Genomic DNA, 20108 nt, shown 5'->3' on the forward strand with positions numbered 1-20108 from the left:
ACGCATGTCAGATGCCATCGAACTTCGCCGACGGCTGCTCTTCTAGGAAATGGGGTCCTTCATCAAACTTACATACGTGCCATCATCGTGCTTCGCTGTCATTGTTGAGCATGCTCTGCCGCATGCGGGGGTGCTGCCAATCCGCGGTCCGAACCGTAGTGGATGTACTAAAGTCGTTGGACGGTTCGCGTCTGTTGTACAGAACTCTTCCCCGGGAAAGATGCTCGGTTCCAAATCATCGACGGGTGGAACGTACGATGACTTCCGTTATCCATGGGTACCTGCCCAGGTGGGTAGTGGGGCGTAAACACGTGACCCTGAGAACCATTGTACCAATGAACAATTCAGCTCGGCGAAAGCGGCGAAGAGGGGCCAACAAAGTGTGCGCGTAATCCATAGGAGAGGACTAGCTTGTATGTCGGATGCTGACCATGTGCGACTAATATTGGATGGTCTTGTACAAAGCAGGAGCCCTTGCGAAGCTGTCCAGGTGTCGCAGAAACCTACACACGGCGAATTAGGTATTTAAGGCGGTCAGTTAGGCCTCAACTCGGGTCATCTCATCTCGGCGACTGCGGCGTTGCTTTCGGGCTTATGCTACCAGACGTCCAGTGATTGCTGCTGTTTTCGCTTCCTACAGGATCCGTGCCATGCGCAATGCTTTCCTAATCCGGATTACTTCGTGTGGCGGCCGGACTAGTGTAAGATGTACCGCGAAAGCACTCGCGAAAAGCATCGTTGCAAGTTAGCCCTCACGTGGTTGCCTGTGTGCATTTGCGAAGTGGGTTCGAGTTTTGGATGAGACACCGCTGTTTAGGAGTATATATGCTAAGAATCGCATGCCATCATAACATACTTTCCGATAGCGTTGTCGATCACGAAGAGAAACATGATGGATATACGCAGATATGACGACGTTTCATACGGATTTGAGATTATGCGACAGCATAATTTTGGATGGAATAGCAAGCTCCTTGTGGAGCAACCTAAGAAGCAGTGAGCGAAGCATGCGACAACGACTTGACCAGGACTGATTTGCAAGAAACGACAGCCAAAAACCTCGTACACCTCGAGTCGAAGATGTAGCTTCAGACATCTATACACGTCTACCACGTGAGCTCCGCAATCGCGTGTATGCATTCTGCGTTCAGGGATCCTATGACAACGAAGTCATCGTTCGGCGCACAGCAATTGGAAACGGCCGACGCTTCGCGCACCTCATCCGACAGGCGTGTGGCCAGCATTCCTACCAGTGGATCGAAGACCCTACCGCAGCTTACATGAGCGCAGGAAGTCTGGGCAGTGAGGTTGCTAGAGAATTGCTCGAATGCTACTATTGGACGCGTACATTCAAGTTTGCCCATCACGAGCTTTTTCTGCTCAAAGCATTTCTTGAAACGGATGGGTTCGGGCTTGGAATGATCCCAGCACATTACGCAAGACGTTTGCACATACAGGTTCGGCCTCTTGACTTCGCGTTCCTGTTGCCGGAGAAGCGGCTGTTTGAAGAGCGGCGGTATTGCAACATTATCGAGGGCCTCGCTATCATCAAGACCGCTCGTACTGAGGTCGTAATCGAAGTCGACCTAGCGCAAGGGTCTCTGGGGGATGCTGATTACGAGCGCTTCTCGAACGAAGCTGCGCAGTTCATGCTCAAGATAGGAAGTGTGGTAGAGACGCTCAGACGGACGGGACTGCGCATAAACCTAGCGATCATGTAACCTCAGAAGTCCGGAGGATATCCACACGGTTTTAATTATAGGGAGCATAAACTTAGCATTAGCGTAGGAGTCAATTGATAAATTAGAGTGGTCGTGCCTTTACGTAGTACAGCTGCCTTTCGCTTGCTCTTCTAATATGATCGGTATAGTCTCGACATGTCCTAGAGATTCTGGTGGCGTGGCCAGGCGTAATTAGGCCGCCGTCGTGTTTCGTCCTCCGTATCATGCGATTCGTAGCTAGGCAATTGCTTCTGTTAGCCTGCACAAAAGCCGAGAAAACAACCTCTAAGAGAGACTTCGAAACAGAATAGCCGTGATTAGACACTGTTGTGGGCTTCATGAGACGATGAAATGAGACGAAAAGACGGTGTTGGCGAAAGTTTCGTTGACGTGTGCCGAAGCATAAGCACGCTAGCCAGCAACGGGGGCTGAAGGATCGCGACTGCTTCCGATCTCCACCAGCGCAACTTGGCTTAAGCCACGATGCAACACTGTGCCGACCATCCAATCCCAACGTCTCAATCCCAGAGCTTGAATTGATCATTTCCATCTCGCAGAAGGGCCTGCGCGACAAACGCACTGTTCACGCGATGTACGTAACTGTCAGCTTCTATCGCAACTCTTCTATTGCTTTATCAACACAGGAAGCATCGACAACCTCCTAACGTCTATAGACCATATATGTTGGTTTTATCGAAGAACACAAGTACTGCTTCGCTACCTCTCACCTTTACTACAGCATCTGTCCCGACCGCTTCGACTACCACGTTACTTATGGGCTCACCCTGAGGAAATGACTGTCCAGCCCAAGATGTCAACGAGCTGTTCCCAGTGTTGACAAACGGTGCTGTCAATCTCTTCACACCCAAACATCCGCCATCGGAACCCACTGCGCCCGATAGATCAACACGTACCGAGAAGTCCTCGGTCGAGTTGGCGTAGAATGGCTTCATGTTGATAAGTGCTAGTTTCGATAGGTGATCGTCGACGTAAAACGCATATGCAGAGAATGATTCTGAATCAACACCAGGAGGTGGCTCGAGAGCGCGTACCCGTGTTTCAGGCACAGCAAATGCCTCGGCCATGAAAAGCTGCGCGAGGAAAGATGGTAGCGTTCGTGCTGGACCTCTCAACTCGCTGTCGCGGGGGTACAGCATCGAATAAGTGCTGAACCCCGGACTACCGTTTGCACCGGGCGTGTTGAGCTGTTCGTTCGACTGAAGAGCAAGTGTAGCCCCCTGGTGTAGATGCGTAGAACTGGCGTTCCTTGTGGCGTAGATGAGCTCGCTATCAATGACCCAGAGTGCTTGCGCGAATGTATCGGTAACGTTTGGAGCTCCAGAGCAAGAGACGGAGTTGAACTCGCCGATGTTCCAACTTTTTCCGGCGTCAAGAGCAGCGCGGGCAGACGGATATATTTCTTCGTCACAGTAGCGTGCGAGCTCGGTATGATTGAGGATGTTTTCGATAGTGGCCAAGGCGGCGCGTTTTGGATCGCAGGTTGAGAAGGCGTATGAATGTATCGAATATATGCCGACCTGATCTTCTGAGTCGATACCTGCTGGAATGAGTGCAGCAGGTCGAACTTCGAGGCCTGAGTCATCGGTCGTGGCAGAGGATGCCCACCAGCGCTCTTGAGGCAGATCCGAACTGTTCAAAGCATCCAGCGCGGTATCTATGCTAGCTGTGTACTGCTTCCATTGCTGCACGTAGGCTGCAGTCGAGTCATTCCACCGACTCTCGTCATAGTTGGTCGGCTCGTTACCAAGCTCGAGGTATGCGACCTTATCTGATTGATAGGTGAGCGATGCGACTGCGAGGCCTGTAGAAATTTTCAAACTCTCATTGCCAAAATTGAGAGTTGAGATGAATCTGGTGCCATTGGGGAAATTACTCCAGCTTTTGTAGTAGTCGGGTCCAACTGTAGTTCGCCATACGCCGCCTTCCGGGCTAGTGGTACGCACCACGTCGCCACCGTCTGCGTCGAAAACCATACTGTCCATGGTGATGCCGCCAGGTCGTATCACAGGACTTCCGCCATGCTCATGGATTCTGTTCAAGGCACTGAAGGTAAGGTTGTTCGGAGTGCTAGCGTTGCCAAAGAACTCAACCCAGAAGGCAGGTTCGAAAGAAAACGAGGCAAAGGAGTTGCTATGTGGTATCGAAGCTCCTCCTGCAGTCTTTGGTACGCTTAGGTATTCGGCTCCGGAGTGGTCTGTCGTTGGGTATGCGTAGACAGCGGAGGCTGCAAGGGAGATGGCGGCGACTTTGAGTGAGGCCATTATGGAAGTCCTGAGATTGTTGGGGGCTTATGGAGGTAGCCTTACCAGATTCCTATGGATATCTGAGCTTCATATGCCATCAGAAGCTATGACACAATGCGTGTCGACATCATCGTGCCTCTCCTTCTAGGCTAAAGCGGACGAGATTATTCCGACGGCCGCGAGATGTTCCATTGAGCTGCCGGAAAGGTTGCTGAAATGGTCCTAGAAAATGTGGGGAGGTTTGCGGGGAATTGGCGGATCGTCGGGCTCGCTCCATAGCGGGGGCAAAAGTCGAATTTAGGAACAAAGGGTTAAAACCATGGCACTAATCACCCGCTCATTGACCTGCGATATATCCTAATAGAGACAGAATTTGCCCCAGCGCATAGCGATCTTCTATCCTACCTTCTTAATCTGCCATTATCTAACCATGTTATCAGACTATCAACTGGAGATTCTGAGTAGAGTCCCCAGGCAGCAGGGGATGGTAAACAGAATCTAGAAACGTGGTTCTTGCTGCGTCCATAAGACAAAATAAGAAATGCCGCGGATTGATAGCAAGTATCGATCGGCTTGATTTATTTCTATTTTGTACCCACGGCTCCGTGTGGTGCACCTGCCCTTCGTCGCATCATGACCTCGCCCATTGCATTTCTCACCTCTTTCTCCTGATGTACCACATTCTGCACCATGTACTTCTTGAGTGCTTCCCTCAGCTCACCCTTTGCCCTCTCGTTGTCCCTATATGGTACACTTTCCAGCTCCAGCAGTCTGTTCGCATCCTTATTGCTCTCAGCGACAAGCGCGCTGAGACGATCAAGCTGCTTGTGGCGAGTGTCTTCGGTATCGTCGTTGGCTTTCGCGGCATGTTGGGGGTCGCTTCGGTAAAGTGGCATAAGTAGACCGAGAAACTGCGTGAGGGAGATCGCAGCTTTCTTCAATATGGTGATGACTTGAAAGGGTAGGTATGCGGGACGGAGGTTGGTTCGTGCGACGAAGGGGTTCAGGTATTTCGAGAGGAAAGTAGGATAGTCTGGGCGAAGAGCGGTACGGATCTCGAAAGTCGCAACAGCGAGAAGTCCCAGGTAGCGCCAGTACGACCCGTCTGTTAGGAAGCCGAGGGCATTTGCGCCGACTAGAACGATGAGGAGTACGCCGTAGGTCGTAGCGGTAGTAAGCAGTGCGCTGTCTGTGTAGTCCTTGATGGTCAAACAACTCTGGCATTGCGCAAAGATGCTCGGTCCGAAGCGGTCATATGCGAATCGCTTCACAGGATCGATTATGATGTCTTTGGCTCGCTTCAAATGAACATAGAAGTCATTCGCCCTGTCCCTATCCACGTTCGGCCCAATCTTATCTGGGTGATATCGAATGGTCAGCCTCCTGAATCGCGTATTTAGTGCGCTCTCGTCGACATCTAGCGGTACGCCGAGGTCGTTGTATGCATTGCTAGAGCGCTGCAGGTTGAAGTCGACTTCGTATATGGTGAAGGCGAAGTAGGCGGCGTAGATGGCTATGAGGATGTTGCGGCGATGCTTGATAAAGCGCGGAGTACCGGGCTGCGGTTTCGGGTCGCCTGCGCGAATGAAGATGCTATAGAGAATGGATTGGGCCCATCCTGCTGCCTGTGACGCGTTAAATCTTGCTGTGCCAAAGATGTAAAGGCTAGCTTACGATGGGTATGAGGAACTGCCACACTAGGAAAGGACCCAGGGTGTCAAATGACACGTTCGATATCGCCATGGTGCTCGGTCACTGGTGTGGAAACATGAAGACGTAAGGTCGCTGCATCGAAGAGTGAATCGGAAGCCAAGTGTCATCGCGGAGCGAGTTCGGAACGTTCCGAGCACTGCCGAGGCACGTGCGTTCGCCGCAGCACCTTGAAGCCCTGACAGAACTACATGGTTGCGTGAGATATGTTGTTACACATACACAATAATTGTTCTAGTAGGGTACATTAAACGTCGTGGGAATGTTGAGCCGCTGAATAGTCTGTGTTGACTGATTCAAAAGGCCTTATAACATTCACGCACCATAAGATTGCTCCCATGTGATAACGAAACATCCTTGCATTAAAGAAAGATGAGGCTGCGCCTTTGGCTGAGACTGAGGTCTGATCGTGGTTTGGGCAAGTCATGTTGGTCAAGGTTTGGTGTGAGGGATAACTGTGATACTTGGGGAACTTTCCAAGGTTGAGTCCAGCGACCTCGCTCACGTACACGCACGCATAATAATCTTAGAAACTCATTCAAACCAGCGACAGATACCATCTACACTCTATGGATACTCAAAAGGATGGACAGTACCGGCGATATTGACAAGGCGTTCACTGATGGCTTAAACGAAGCAGCCGATCTCTAGAACACCGACCGCCTGGACGAATGTATCGAAAAAACCCGCGCCCTTCTAGCTAATGACACTACACCACGATATCACCGTATGAAAGCGCTCATCTTGTTGGCTTCAACATTGGGCAACTGGGAAGACGCGAACGACTGTCACGTAGAGGCGGAGACCATGTGGCGTGTGGTTAGGCGCTGGCATCCAGAGGGTGAGGACGCTGAGCTCGATAGGTTCATGAAAGATCTGCGTGAATCGCTAGACGAAGTGGGTACCGAGTTGCAGCGAACTGGGCCTGGAGTCCCTCGAAATGACCGACGATGAGATGGAAGATTGACCACCTGCTGGTATTCCCGCAATCGAGATTACTGCGCCTGGCGGTGTCCCCACTATCAAGATGACTGCGCCTGCCAAAGGTGCGGGTAAGACTACAGATGGTGCTGAGGCTTCTTAAGACCAAGCAGAAGAGTTATGCCCCGACCTTGATCGATTCCTACTTCCCTACTCCCCTGCTTAATATATCCTAGTCTCGAAGTCCGAAGCTGTGAATCGATGCTGTTCTTGCCAACGTTCAATCTCAGGCGCAGCGAGTATCGTCGTCGAGCTCACCTGCACTAAGTTCGGCGCCGTCAGCCTAGAGGCCAACTAGCACCTTTAAGCTTTCTTTCTAAATCTTGAGCACATTCGAGTTACTCTTCATTAGGGTGTGCATGTTCAAGGGCGTGAAAGATATGTTGTGATGAGAAAAGTCATAGATTTCTATGGTTGACGACATATGTCGATCAATGGTATAAAGCGATGCTATGCAATTAGAAACAAAACGAAACTCACGCATTCCTTAGACATGCGACCTAGCAAATTCCTCCATGCATCTCGAGCCTAGATGGGTGACGTTTGTGCGTCGGGTATAGTTCCTCCAGGCATTATGCATAACAAGTAACGACTCAACGATACCGTAGCGCACACAGCGCGCTCATTCGCAATCATGTACGACCAGCGCTCGTATCTTCGTCTTGCAACATTCCAGATCTTACATCTGTCCTCCGGCCTGAGGCATCAGCTCCTCGTCTTGCTGACGCTTCTCCTTGAGCGATCCAGCAGCCGAGCGGTTCTCGACGTCGCTGTCAGAGAGGTCGTACTGGCGGACGGCTTCGGCGATCTGAGCCTCGTCCATCTTGGGGAGCTGCTTGGCAGCCTGCACGTAGCTCATCTTCTCGGTGTAACCCTTGGCGAAGATGAGGTCAATTTCCTCGAGGGAACGACCAGCAGTCTCCGGGTAGAAGAAGTAGATGACGGGAATGAAGGATGCGTTCAGAGCAGCGAAGAGGAGGTAGGTTCCCCAGCCGATGTTGGTGATCAGGACGGGTGTAATCATGACAATGAAGAAGTTCCATAGCCAGTTATTGATAGTTCTTAGGAATATTAGCGTTGTCTTTCATATAATGGGTGCAGTAATAACTTACGAAAAGGCGTTGGCCTTCTGGCGGGTCTTGAGGGGGTTGATCTCGGCAGGGTACAACCAGGGAAGCGGCAGCCATGTAACACCGAAGAACGCGATGTACAAGAATAGACCGACAGCGGCACCCTTGGCAGGTCCCTCGTTGTTCTCGTTCTCTACGCCACCGGGGAGCAGGCAGGCAAAAGTGATGATCATGGCAGTCATCTGGCCGACGGTACCGATCAAGTATAACTTTCTGCGGCCAACACGCTCAACGAAGTAGAAAGAGGTAGCGGCGAACATGGCGTAAACAACCATGTTGACACCTCCAAGAAGTAGGGCCAGGTTGTGGTCGGTGTTCAGGGCACTCTGGCACAGAATAGGGAAGTAGTAGATGACAGCGTTGCAACCGGACAATTGTTGCATGAATTGCGACGAAGCACCGAGGATAGCACGACGGAAATGCTGGGACTTGCCGCCGGTCAGAAGAGCCTTGGTAGGGACCTTGCCGCCACCACCAGATGCGTTGACTGCATCGCGGATGACTTGCATTTGGACAATGACTTCTTGGTCGTCGCGGGGAACTCCATTGAGACCAGCCAGTACAGTAGCGGCTTCGTCTTCGTGATGGTGGTTAAGGAGCCATCGAGGAGATTCGGGTAGCGAGATCATCATAACGATGACGATGAGGGCGAAAACACACTGGAAAGCAATGGGGAATCTCCATGTGAAGTCATCGGGACCGTAGAGACAACCGTAATCGATCCAGTAGGCGATGAGCGTACCAATGGCAACCATGGAACCCTCGATGCAAATAACTTTACCGCGGTTCTTGGCCTTGCAGCACCTAGAAATAGTCAGCAATTGTTCGAAAGAGCAAGTTTTAGCATGACGTACTCAGCTTGGTAGGTGGGAATGGTAGAAGTGTTAATGCCGTTTCCAACACCAGTAATGCATCGTCCGACAATGAACTGGGCGGTAGCACCACTGTTGGGAGGAACGCAGGCAATCTGAATGATGACACCGATGATCATAACTCCGGCACCCAGGAAGATACTCTTGCGACGTCCAAGCTTGTCACCGAAGACGAAGACAAAGATGGCACCAAGCAGACAACCGACGGCATAGATGGAGACGACGAAACCCTCGTAGGTAGAGTCACCCTCGACTTCAGGGAACGCGGCTTGGAAGGCAGGAGCAGAGATGATTCCGCTCATGACACCCTGGTCATAACCGAAGAGTAGGAAGTCGGTAACAGCAACGATGGTGATGAGAACCTGGAGGGCCCTGCCGGACTTGCCCCAGTAGGTGGGAACACCATTTTCGGACTCCTTGATACGTGGCGGCATGGTTGCGTTGTATCGATGGAAACTGGAGAGGGGTGAGGAGATGCTGGGGAGGAAAGATCCGTGGGGAGAGAGTAGAGCTTTAAATGATCATCGTCCGTCAGAGTACAAGGGTGTTCGGCAGAAACGTGGTTACTGGTCGTCTACCCTCGGCCCACTAAAAGATACGCTACCAAGATTCCGACTGACGCGTGGAGAAAACTAGATAACGATTTTTTCCAACATCTTGGCCTTGGCTGGTGTAGCAGTATGCGAGCCTTGGTGCGGGCGGTAGAGGCGCAAATAAACTGTGGATACAAAGGCGAACCTAACAGGGTCTGGTGGTGGAGCAAGCCATCTTGGGCCAATCTTGGAGAAGAGCGGAGGACGCTTGCAGTCCAACAAGCGCGCTCGGCACAGCATGTCTCTGCTCCTAGCCCGAGGTTACCTCCACATTACGTCATGTGCGCAGGGCTTGGGGTCAGCCTGGGGAAGACGCAGGTGAAACGAGTGGTGAACGGCTGGTTCGTCAGTCGGCACAGAAGGCTCGAAGAAGTTTCTTCGCGGCCTACGCCACCCGGAAACGCCTGTCAAAATCTACGGTACGCATGTCAAGATGATGCAGGAACTCTGTCGTCGACTAGGACACCGGTGTAGGTCATAGGCACCATCTCGGGCTACATGCCGCCGTGTACGGATAGCGTGCTAAATCCTCCCATAAGGCACGGTTTCAGTCTCAACAAGAGGGCGCTTGACGTCATGCACCGGCGACTCGCGTCCGTCCCCATGCAGGGTCTGACCAACCGTGCGCATGCGGCTCTGCAGCCTTTGCAGCTTGGCCGATGATCTTAACCGACAGAGACTGCAGGTGGTGGAGCTTGAACACGCCATGTGCTGCAACGGTGACGATGGTTGCTGTGATGGTCGATGGTCGGCTGTACTACCTGGTATGGAGTGCAGCAACGTCGGGCGGCACTGCCGGCCGGGAGACGATTTGGCGCACGTGATAGCGGCATCTCTCGAGACATTCAGATTAAGTTGCTATACAGCCGAGGATTTGCCCATGCCGTCGGGATAGCACTTGGTGTGCAGACACTTCTCCTACATATTCTCGCCGTGCGGCCGATCAGCTTGGTCGCGCCGTAGAAACTGCTCGGTAGTCGCGGTCGCGCTTTCTGCCATGGCGGGACAAATTGCCAATGCATGCTTGGTAGTCGGGAGAGGCTCGTGTGGAGTTCGCAAGCCTAGCGTGGGGATGAGGCTGACATGTGCATTGTCTTGCAGATCTCGGGCCTTCCTGTTTCGGGACATCCGGGCGCTTTCCTCTGTCACAACTCCTTTCTTGTCATATAGGTAGGAGTAAACATCAGCAACAACATCGCCGAAAGCAGTACTCGTAGCATACGAAGGAGCTCCATATTGACAAGTCTACCCCGGGACCCAGCTAAACTGCGCAGATCTCTCCAGTACCCATCAATCCGCCCCAAATTATGCTCCCGCAAGCATTCCACATGCCGGAAAAGACGGCTCTCAAATCGTGTGCTAAAACACACCAAACGCCCCAACGACGTGGTAACTCCACATAACACAGTCAACCCCAATTTTATGTCGCTTTCGGTGCCTACTACACCGCACTCTCGCTCAAGTCCCTGCCAAGCGGCACATGCTTCAGTCTGTCACCGGAACCGCCGTCTAATGTCGGGGTCTCCGCTTTATGCAAATGCCGTATTGATAATCACACTGATAATCACACTCCACTTTTCCATCACTCCCTCCAACGCAGGGTCACTCTAAAATCCGCCAATTACTGTTGAATATGCATCATCATCGTGACGGACCTCCACCGAGTTGCTGTTTTGATCCCACTTGGTTGTCATCGTCGACCCCATTGCCAGGACTCTGGGACTGGGGAAAACGGCGGGGATCAAATTCAAGAACGTTCTGCTACGATCTCCTAGCTCTAACGTCTCGGCTCGATGCGAGGGTTATGGTTGACAGATCCACTTCCGTACTCAGCCGCATAAAGGCGTGCCACTTCCCCGACTGATTCGACCTCCGACTTGTCATCGGAGCGACTTAGTCAACCCGATCCCAAGACCCAACCTCCGTACCAAGGATGTTGCCAATGTCCGATAGTTCCATCCGATGTCCCAAGATAGTGTGGGGATCCCACCATCTCCAGGATCTACTCCTCCTCAACAGTCATGTGTCCCACCATCGCTAAAGTCATCAGGTCCCTCGTGCATTGCCCAGGTAGTCGCCAATGCTAGTCGCAGAACAGCGGGCCCACGGACGGACTAGAGTTGGGTCTGGGGGCCTTTCATCTCTGAAGACAGTCGTCAGTCGTTTCCCCGTCTATTGAACCGAGGCGGCTCTTCGGTGTAGCTGGCGTGTCTCTTTTTGCCCCTAGAAGAAGGCCCCTTCTGGGTCTACGGATATCCAGAGCTGCTTGTATTTCTCATTTGCTTCATTGTACCCGCGAAGTCCTTTCTTGCTTGACTTCACACCAGGCCGCTTCCTTTGTTTTTGAGATTGCGCGGCAAGAGCATGTTCGAGCTCTTTGATTTTTCAGTGTAATAACGGGTACTCCTGGAGTGATCAATTTCCGTCCTGCTGTTTGAGTTTTCGTATCCCGTGCCAACTGGAAATTGCGAGCAAGCGAGCTGTAACACCGTCATCACGGGCGGCCGGTATCTATAAGAATGTTGAGTGTAGCGGCGTATTATTCAGCACCATTCGCGTGGACCACACATGAGGCGCATCCAGACGTGATAGCTCTGTCACAAATCTGACACTGTTGTGATGACCGACCGCAATTACCAGCGACGCACCGTCGAGTAGATTAGGTTCGGATGGCCACCACTACATATATCTTATACATATTGCTGCCGCATTCGTTAATGAGAACAGTTTTGGAGTTGAAGTTGCAGCTGGCAAGTCCGAAGTACGATGAAGCATGCGCGCACGGATCACGTCATGTGTTAGCGTGTCTTTCGACGCGTCGCCGGCACGTAAGCACTCCACTGCCACAATCTCAACACCGCAACCGGCATATCACATCTCACGCGCGGAAGATCTACAGAAGAGTCCTCTGAAGGTTTTGGTCGCTCATCATTCTGGTTCCGCCGAAAGACCCTCGCGCGTAATTACACAGCTCCATTGGGCGACTTTGGCACAATCGACTGCGTACCCCGGGTTTGGTCGCTACCCAACGATACCATTTCAGCTTAGTGAACATCATCCGCTCTCATCACCATGGCGCGCAAAATGTCCCCGGAAGAGTATCAGGCGATTGGCCGCAGTTACTATAAGCTGAAACAATACGAGAAAGCCTTGGAAACCTTTTCGAAAGGCATCGAGGCTTGTGCAACCGCTGATCTGTACGACCATCGGGCTGCTACGTACGACAAACTTGGAAACCTTAACGCCGCGGTCAAAGATGGCAGAGAGATGATCAGATTGAACAAGAAAGATGTTAAGGGCTACTTACGCACGGCGAACATTCTGGAGAAGTTGGAGAAACCCGAGACGGCGCTTGGGATTTACAAGTACGGAATGAAGAATGTGCCACCTAGCGACAAGAACTTCAAGGTATGTGGTGTATTCTTTGTCCTGTTATGAGGACACACCTTCCACTTTGTCTTCTGCATGGATTACTGAGTGTCGGCAGCTCTTGCAACAACTTCACGATAAGTTCACTCGAAAACTATCACCTGCATCGGCCATCGATCCGTTCACAGTTCTGCCCGCTGAGCTAGCGGAAATGGTACTAGAGTATTGCTCCTTCCGCCACATGGTCAACTGCATGCGCGTCAGCAAGGGATGGAGGGACTATCTCTCCAAGTTACCTAAGCTTTGGATGCATCTCGATCTCTCCGGCGCCCGCAGACCAGTCCCTCGTTCTTTTGTTAATACATCTTTCAAGCGCTCGGAATACCGAATGACACGCATTACGATCCATCGCTTCGAACACATGGACGTACTCAAGAACCTTGTGAAAGCAGCCAAGGACCTTTCAGAACTAGAGCTCATTTCCTTACCACATACCATGTCAGCTACGTTGATCGATATTGTCAAAAGCGCTCCGAAGCTAAAGAAGTTCACGGTACATCCAGAAATCACGCAAGATACTGCGGAGCAGATAATGCATACGCAACCTGTACTGGAACACATAGCATTTGGCGCGTTGAGGGCTTCCAGAACCGTCACTAATTGGACGGCTTCATTTGGAAATCTCCGCACACTCAGCATACATTGTTCGTCCCCCATCTCGACGACGAATCTCAGACTAAGCGACCTCCTGAGTCGAACGCCATGTCTCGAATCCTTGTCACTCTCCAATATACTTCACTTTGAGTCCCACCAAGGATGGCCCGGAGACGAGGCTCAACTACCACCATTGAAAAGCCTGGCTCTGAAGCAGGTGGATCTCTCTTCAATCCCTTTACTCCCGCCCACGCTACAACGACTTGTCATTGAGAATGGCGGCGGTCGATTGAACATAAGAAACTTCCTGACGTCGCGGTGCTGTGTACCTGAGCTTACACACCTAGCCGTATCTGGCTTCAGAGGCCTCAGTGTAGATACACTAGGAAATCTCCTGGATCACTGCCTGCACGACAGCGAAATGCGAGCATGCTTAACCTCAAAACCTCTACAATCGTTAACCCTGAACGGTCTTCTACTCGATGAAGTCTCACCGCTCCTGTTCGGAACCGGGTTCTCTGGGGGACAAGAGTCCATATGCGGTAGTTCCCCACGGGTTCTCACACCAGCGTTGGAATCCCTGGATATTGCCACCACGCCCTGCAATGATGATGAGATAGAGAGACTCGTCAACTTCTACAGGACCGGGCTCAAGACAATCGATCTTTCGCATACCCACATCACCGGAGCGTCGATCAAGATGCTGGCGGACAAACTTCCGAACTTGACCATGATCAAAGCGAACAATTGCGCCAAGATCAATGGGCGCGATGCGATCAACTACGCAGAGCGAAAGGGGATATCAGTGAGTTGCCAGATGGCTGAGCAGAAGGGTGGACGAAGGCTTCGCTACGGCTAGTCTGCTGCGCACCTGGAATTGTCGACAGGCATTCTGTTTTAGAAGAGCAAGGTATAGTCAGATCAGAAGTCGTGGAGGAGCCATGAAACAACGATCGCAGAAGAAACGTTTCGTGGCATCTATGTAGCGGTATAATACGGGGTGCAATCATGTAATCGTGAGTGCCATCAAAGGGGACTATTAGCTAAACACCAGCGCCAAAGTCCCTGCGCGCCCACGCAATGCAAATATCGAATTCAAGCAAACCCCTCCCAGTTACCCTGCAAATTACCAACGCCGCGCCAATATGCTTGTGAAGTAACAGAGCAAGGAGTAAAGTCGCAAAAGAGGCAAACCCATGTGATGGTTACAAGCCTTCGTGTACACCGCTGAATTAGTTCACATCCATACCATCATCCTCCACTTCGTCCTCGCCATCATCTTCGCCTGCCGTTAGTACGCCCGCACTACCCAAACTGCGTTTGCGGTTGCTGCCGCCGAAAGAGCGACCAGTAATTTGGCTGAGAAGGTCCAGATCCTCCCCGCCAACGATCCGGGCTTCCGGAGTGGCCTCACAGCTGAGCTCGATCAAGCTTGCCGGGCTAAGGTTACGGTAGCCCGCTGTGCGGACAACTCTGCCAAAGTTCTGCATGCAGAACGTAGCTGCTCGCTGCTTGAGCCAGTCCTCTCCAGCAGTAGCAGCACGCTCCCATATTATGGCTGCGTGCTCAATATCCAGCTCTCGACCCAAGCGGTTGACGCAGAGAAGGCGGAGCCGAGGCATGTCGTAGATGTTGGACATGACGAGCATGCCCGCCACGTCATTCAAGCTGGGTCCATTTTGCGGGTTTGGGGCAATGCTGTCAGTGTAGAGATAAAACAGAAACGCTCGAACTGCTGAGTACGGTTCGGGAATGTGCATCTTCTTCGAATGGAACTCTGCCATTTGGGCACTCCAAAGACGGGCAAAATGAGGCCAGCGAGCATGTAAAATGAGCTTGTGAACGTGGATCGGCCGCGATACTGGAGCCACAGCAGTTGCTGAACCGTTGGGATCAGGTACTGCGACATCAACGTAGTCATCATCATCCGGATCGGCGGTGATAATGAAGTCTGCGCCGCTGCCGCTCTCCGGTGGCTGATCGAAAGTAAGAGACAGATCCGCACCAATACCGGTAAGGTGCGAAGAAACGTTCGCATCGGAGGAAGGCATCATCTTTGAGCGCGTGTCGGAGGCCAGCTCGTTGCCCAGGATGCCATACTTTCGAAGATCGATGGCGAGCACATCGCTTAGATACTCGCCGTTGTGGTTGCCATCATTCGCCGACTCGATTGGGCTGCCTAGAAGCCAGGCATGTGTTCCTTCGGGGTTGGTGGTGCAGTAGTGCCAGCGGTAGTTGGGGCTGTAAAGGTCCTTCCCGTCGGCGAGCTTCTGCCATCGCAAAGTGTCTAGCTCCAGACTGGACAAACTGGTTTCGCAACTCAACTCTGCCGGGGTGACGAAATCGAGCATGCAACCAGACGAAAAGATGTGAAAATGCGTGCCCGCCGCTTGTGATGGTAGGTTCGGACTGGAGTGAAATTTGAGAGATGAAATGGATCCGGGTGCAACGTAAGGTGAGCGACTTGATCCCATTCCGTGATACGATTGGACGCTTGAGTTTGCGGTGTAACCAGTGCTGCCGGTCGCGAGTTGGCCAGACGCTGGTACGGGGTAGCGATGTCGGGACGAGATGAGCTGCCGGTCGCCTGTTCCATATTTCATAGCGTGATCAAACTCCGGACTGCCGCGGAGATCGAGCCACCAGATCTCGTTGCTCTTTTCCATCTCGTCATTAATACCACCAAAGATCCAGATGCGACCGTTCCAGATCCAGCTGGCGTGATCGTAACGAGGGACGAACCTCCATGTCCGGGACCAGGTCCACGTTTTGAGGTCGAGATAGCAAATGTCGTCTAGTACACTGTCGTGCCCAGTCTGACCACCGCTAATGTATAGCTTATCGTCGTATATGACGGCCGAATGGCGAGCGCGGCCACGGGGTATGGGCCCATGAAGTTCGGGCTGTGTCCAGTGTGCGGTCTTCAGGTCGAATACGATGACGTCGGCGAGATGTTGACGGTGCTCATTCTCACCGCCGAAGACCAGAAGTTTACTACCTTGCCATAGGCACGCGGTATGTCCTAAGGCGCTATGTTAGTTACGACGAAAGTATCGTTGGGAACAGAGCGGTGAGCACGTACCCATTCGTACGCCCGGAATATCCCCGTAGTTATCGACCAGATTCCATTGTCGAGTGACGAGGTTGAGGCGAAGGACGTGGTTGTATACCTCGTCGGTATACTGGTCGAAGCCTCCAAAGGCGTATATCTGATCATCACCAACATATGTGACAGAGGCATTGACCAGGCAAGCGGGCTTGGCGCCGATTGTCGAAATCATTTTCGGTTTGTAGCCTTCGACGGCTGATCTGCGGCTTCGGACGGGGCTCGCGGACATGAGGAACGTGTTGTTGGTAGAGCTGGCGGATCCCGGGGTATTCGAGAGGGAGTGGCTGGGCGAGGGTGTAGAGGTGACGGCGGGGTTGAGGATGTTGGACGGGAAAGCGGATCGAGCGGATGTTTGTGCCATGGATAGTGAGCGGTGGATAGCGTGAGTCTGGTTTTGTGGTGAAAGCCCCGGTGGGCAGAGATGGCCTATGTCTAGGCTGCGAGAATGTTTGACACAGGAAGTTGAGTTGGCTGGCCGTGCATATTGCCGCCCGTCACCGCCTTTAACCCGAAGCGGAAGCGCCGACCTACGACGACTCAGCCCTGCCACCGACACGGACAGCGCGAGCCAGTGCGAGGTTTGGCCACCCAAAAGCTGCAGCCGATTAATGCGCGACTGCGGATACTGAGATTGGAGATGAGCGAGTGGCTGTGAAGAGTCGATGAATGGAGAGACTGCTGAAATACAGTACGTCGCAGTCTGGCACGAGAGCTGACGCTATGAAGCGATTGCCATCACTGATGCAGCGGTAAAAGCAAGGCCATGCATGCTGCGGCACCGACACGACGACTATGCAGGCCGGCTTCATAAACCGGATGCACTCTCATGCCGGCGAGGGTCGAGCACCGTCATGTGATGTCATGTGCCTTGGTCGTCCGGCCAGCCTCGCGCAGGGTCCTGGCCTCGTTACCGGGTCAACGCAAGCGTAAACAAAGGATACTTAAACGCCCTCATACCTGCCACTCTACATATCCACTACCACGCACTCTACCATCCGCGTTACCCTGCATCTCCTTCTCCAGAGCGCGAATCACTCAATTACTTTCGAATCAACACTTCAAAGCATCGATTACAGCATTGTCTAATACTAATCCTTACACCATATAGCAGAAATCAAACCACATACTGTATGCCACCAAGCCAAATGTACTTAGAATTCAACTAACCCTAGTCCAGTAGGAGACTAGCTAGCAGTCATGGCAAGCACCGCAGTCTGCGTGACTCCGGTCAAGAAGCGCTCTGCAGTCTTCAACACCCGCACCGCCGGCGGTCGGATGCCACTGACGCCCTCTCCCCGCACCCCGCGCACCCAGACTCCCGATGTGCAGGCACACGAGTCGATCCACGGTAACGACTTCAAGTCGCGCATCCAGCGCTCCGTTACCAAGACGACGCGCGACTCCCCCAAGTCCAACATTGCTCGCTCCCACACACACACTCCTCGCCGGTTAGAACTCGGTGTCTCAGAATGGGCCCTCACTGGATCCGGTACTACTGCCACCAACAAAGCCAAGAAGGAGAAGAAGGAGGCGGCCGCCATCCGTGCTCGCCCTACCAAGACGCGCATTGCCTACAACGCCGCCGACCGCTTCATCCCCAACCGGACGGCAAGCGAGGCTATCCGCAGCGTCGGTGCCAGCAAGCTCGACGCTGAACAGCGCCCCAAGTCAAGTTCCAAGAAGGAGGGCTCAACCGTGCTTGCCAACGCCGCAAGTGCTTTCGATCTTGGTGGCCGTGGTTCAGAGGAGGATGTCACACTTTCCCTCGAGGGCCTGAGCCTTGAGGACGATGAGGAGGAGAGCCGATCACGCTCCAAGCCGGCTCCTAGCCAGGCTGCATACCAGTCCACTCTTGCCTCAGCATGTGGCATCAACACAAACACTCGCATTCTTGCTTTCAAGCCTGCGCCGCCTGAGTCGTCCAAGCCCATTGACCTTCGCTCCCAGTACAACCGTCCTCTCAAGCCAAGCAGCAGCGTCAACGCACAGAGCCGCCGTCGCATCCCGTCAGCACCTGAGCGCGTCCTTGATGCTCCCGGTCTTGTCGATGACTACTACCTGAACCTGCTTGACTGGTCTTCTGGCAACCAGGTCGCTATCGGTCTTGAGCGCTCAGTCTATGTCTGGTCGGCCGACTCTGGATCGGTCGCCTCTCTCCTCGAGTGCCCTGCCGATACCTACATCTCTTCCGTGAAGTGGTCCGGCGATGGTGCCTACGTTGGTGTCGGCCTCGGCACGGGTGAGGTCCAGATCTGGGACGTCGAGGAGCAGACCAAGCTTCGTAGCATGTTCGGTCACGAGACTCGCGTTGGTGTTATGGGATGGAACAAGCATATCCTCTCCACCGGTGCCCGCTCCGGCCTTGTCTACAACCACGACGTCCGTGTCGCGCAACACAAGATCGCTGAGCTCGTCTCCCACACTGGAGAGGTCTGCGGTCTCGAGTGGCGTGCCGACGGTGCCCAGCTTGCCACTGGTGCCAACGACAACATGGTCAACATCTGGGACGCGCGCGCGCTTGCCGCCCCCAAGTTCACCAAGACCAACCACCGTGCTGCCGTCAAGGCCGTCTCATGGTGCCCATGGCAATCCAACTTGCTTGCCACCGGCGGTGGTTCCAACGACCGTCAAATCTACTTCTGGAACACCACCACTGGTGCTCGCATCAACCACATCCCCACCGACTCTCAGGTCACCAGCCTTCGCTGGAGCACCCACTACAAGGAGATTGTCAGCACTGGTGGCTTTCCCGACAACAGCCTGAGCATCTGGAGCTACCCCTCCGGTGTTAAGAACATGGAGGTCCCTGCTCACGAGTCTCGCGTTCTCCACAGCTGCCTCAGCCCCGATGGTCAGATGCTCGCCACCGCTGCTGCCGATGAGTCTCTGAAGTTCTGGAAGATCTTCGAGAAGAAGCCCGGCCAGCCTTCCGTTGCCGCCGCCGGCTCTGCTTCCATGAAGCCCAGTGCGACTAAGCAGATGACTATCCGCTAAGTTTTTGCATCCGACAACGAATGAGCTTGTATCCAATAGATATGGGTCGGAGCATCAGGCTCAATAAGCATCGCAAGTGTCTAGCACGGACATCAACTACCGGCTTGCGCAATGGAGCTGGTATCATTCATCCGACTCTACGCGCAACGGTAAGTTGGTAAGTAATCACATCTCGTTTTGGGTATGTGACGCGATCCTCTCCCTCATTCACAGGGACAGGAATCTCCACATCTACCCTCGGAACATCTGTCAAGCGTACAACTGGGTCTCATCATGGCTTTTTTTGTCCATTCAACAAGCGAGGCGTCTCGGAAGCATTGCAAGGCGTTGAAATTAAAGAACTGGCTTTTCGAGCGTCCTATGGACAACGAGGTTCATGAAATTTACGAACATTGGGAAAAGACGACTCGGTCTATTGTCTTTCGAGGGAGTTCTGTATTTGTACATTCACCGCGCCTTGATGCGCTTGGGATTGGGACATTTGGGGGCAAGGAAGGCGTTCGATCTTGAATAAAATGATAACATTACAACACAAAAACGTCGCGGTATCTTTGCCAGTTTTGGTGACCTCCCTTGTCACTGCACCCTGCGTAGAGAACTCCATCGAACCGTCTTATATCAATGTTATGATCGAATCATTCGGCGAAGAGACGGGTTGTATGATTTCACATACCCATCAAGCTCCTCTGCCTCACCAAGACCTTTCAGGGT

The 20108-nt window shown here is 52.9% G+C and overlaps 7 protein-coding genes across 7 annotated transcripts; 3 read left to right on the forward strand and 4 right to left on the reverse strand.

Moving 5' to 3' along the window:
• Window positions 1-750: 750 nt before the first annotated feature.
• On the forward strand, window positions 751-1779 carry BKA58DRAFT_377881 (uncharacterized protein). The gene is made up of 2 exons (XM_046169648.1): window positions 751-996; window positions 1052-1779. The coding sequence occupies exons 1-2, from the start codon at window positions 890-892 to the stop codon at window positions 1719-1721; spliced, it is 777 nt and encodes a 258-aa protein (XP_046029548.1). The 5' UTR covers window positions 751-889; the 3' UTR covers window positions 1722-1779.
• A 348-nt stretch (window positions 1780-2127) lies between these two features.
• BKA58DRAFT_377884 (uncharacterized protein) lies at window positions 2128-4302 on the reverse strand. The gene is made up of 2 exons (XM_046169649.1): window positions 2396-4302; window positions 2128-2313 (listed from the first exon to the last, which is right to left on the reverse strand). The coding sequence occupies exons 1-2, from the start codon at window positions 4001-4003 to the stop codon at window positions 2305-2307; spliced, it is 1617 nt and encodes a 538-aa protein (XP_046029549.1). The 5' UTR covers window positions 4004-4302; the 3' UTR covers window positions 2128-2304.
• On the reverse strand, window positions 4303-5776 carry BKA58DRAFT_427346 (uncharacterized protein). Its single transcript, XM_046172981.1, has 2 exons — window positions 5660-5776; window positions 4303-5610 (listed from the first exon to the last, which is right to left on the reverse strand). The coding sequence occupies exons 1-2, from the start codon at window positions 5726-5728 to the stop codon at window positions 4570-4572; spliced, it is 1110 nt and encodes a 369-aa protein (XP_046029550.1). The 5' UTR covers window positions 5729-5776; the 3' UTR covers window positions 4303-4569.
• A 1285-nt stretch (window positions 5777-7061) lies between these two features.
• BKA58DRAFT_355064 (monosaccharide transporter 1) lies at window positions 7062-9547 on the reverse strand. Its single transcript, XM_046168630.1, has 3 exons — window positions 8661-9547; window positions 7789-8610; window positions 7062-7737 (listed from the first exon to the last, which is right to left on the reverse strand). Exons 1-3 carry the CDS (start codon window positions 9110-9112, stop codon window positions 7356-7358), a joined length of 1656 nt encoding a protein of 551 aa, XP_046029551.1. The 5' UTR covers window positions 9113-9547; the 3' UTR covers window positions 7062-7355.
• Window positions 9548-12263: 2716 nt separating this feature from the next.
• BKA58DRAFT_102019 (F-box/TPR repeat-containing protein pof3) lies at window positions 12264-14340 on the forward strand. The gene is made up of 2 exons (XM_046163745.1): window positions 12264-12679; window positions 12759-14340. Exons 1-2 carry the CDS (start codon window positions 12344-12346, stop codon window positions 14151-14153), a joined length of 1731 nt encoding a protein of 576 aa, XP_046029552.1. The 5' UTR covers window positions 12264-12343; the 3' UTR covers window positions 14154-14340.
• Window positions 14340-16996, reverse strand: BKA58DRAFT_102038 (kelch repeat protein). The gene is made up of 2 exons (XM_046163747.1): window positions 16377-16996; window positions 14340-16316 (listed from the first exon to the last, which is right to left on the reverse strand). The coding sequence occupies exons 1-2, from the start codon at window positions 16762-16764 to the stop codon at window positions 14527-14529; spliced, it is 2178 nt and encodes a 725-aa protein (XP_046029553.1). The 5' UTR covers window positions 16765-16996; the 3' UTR covers window positions 14340-14526.
• Window positions 16997-17391: 395 nt separating this feature from the next.
• BKA58DRAFT_102023 (WD40-repeat-containing domain protein) lies at window positions 17392-19503 on the forward strand. Its single transcript, XM_046163746.1, has 2 exons — window positions 17392-17531; window positions 17581-19503. The coding sequence occupies exon 2, from the start codon at window positions 17601-17603 to the stop codon at window positions 19395-19397; it is 1797 nt and encodes a 598-aa protein (XP_046029554.1). The 5' UTR covers window positions 17392-17531; window positions 17581-17600; the 3' UTR covers window positions 19398-19503.
• Window positions 19504-20108: the final 605 nt, after the last annotated feature.

Source organism: Alternaria rosae (genome assembly GCF_020736505.1).
Source record: "Alternaria rosae strain MPI-PUGE-AT-0040 chromosome Unknown BKA58scaffold_2, whole genome shotgun sequence".
NCBI lineage: Eukaryota > Fungi > Ascomycota > Dothideomycetes > Pleosporales > Pleosporaceae > Alternaria > Alternaria rosae.

What these genes read in the sequence shown, in the direction of transcription:
- BKA58DRAFT_377881 (XM_046169648.1), top strand. Translation starts at nt 890, where the DNA reads ATGATGGATATACGCAGATATGACGACGTTTCATACGGATTTGAGATT. An exon ending in GTGGAGCAACCTAAGAAGCA is followed by an intron (nt 997 to 1,051) that starts GTGAGCGAAGCA and finishes AAGAAACGACAG; the next exon opens with CCAAAAACCTCGTACACCTC.
- BKA58DRAFT_377884 (XM_046169649.1), bottom strand. Translation starts at nt 4,003, where the DNA reads ATGGCCTCACTCAAAGTCGCCGCCATCTCCCTTGCAGCCTCCGCTGTC.
- BKA58DRAFT_427346 (XM_046172981.1), bottom strand. Translation starts at nt 5,728, where the DNA reads ATGGCGATATCGAACGTGTCATTTGACACCCTGGGTCCTTTCCTAGTG. An exon ending in GGCAGTTCCTCATACCCATC is followed by an intron (nt 5,611 to 5,659) that starts GTAAGCTAGCCT and finishes AACGCGTCACAG; the next exon opens with GCAGCAGGATGGGCCCAATC.
- BKA58DRAFT_355064 (XM_046168630.1), bottom strand. Translation starts at nt 9,112, where the DNA reads ATGCCGCCACGTATCAAGGAGTCCGAAAATGGTGTTCCCACCTACTGG. An exon ending in ATTCCCACCTACCAAGCTGA is followed by an intron (nt 8,611 to 8,660) that starts GTACGTCATGCT and finishes GACTATTTCTAG; the next exon opens with GTGCTGCAAGGCCAAGAACC. An exon ending in CAGAAGGCCAACGCCTTTTC is followed by an intron (nt 7,738 to 7,788) that starts GTAAGTTATTAC and finishes AATATTCCTAAG; the next exon opens with AACTATCAATAACTGGCTAT.
- BKA58DRAFT_102019 (XM_046163745.1), top strand. Translation starts at nt 12,344, where the DNA reads ATGGCGCGCAAAATGTCCCCGGAAGAGTATCAGGCGATTGGCCGCAGT. An exon ending in CTAGCGACAAGAACTTCAAG is followed by an intron (nt 12,680 to 12,758) that starts GTATGTGGTGTA and finishes GAGTGTCGGCAG; the next exon opens with CTCTTGCAACAACTTCACGA.
- BKA58DRAFT_102038 (XM_046163747.1), bottom strand. Translation starts at nt 16,764, where the DNA reads ATGGCACAAACATCCGCTCGATCCGCTTTCCCGTCCAACATCCTCAAC. An exon ending in TATTCCGGGCGTACGAATGG is followed by an intron (nt 16,317 to 16,376) that starts GTACGTGCTCAC and finishes ATAGCGCCTTAG; the next exon opens with GACATACCGCGTGCCTATGG.
- BKA58DRAFT_102023 (XM_046163746.1), top strand. Translation starts at nt 17,601, where the DNA reads ATGGCAAGCACCGCAGTCTGCGTGACTCCGGTCAAGAAGCGCTCTGCA.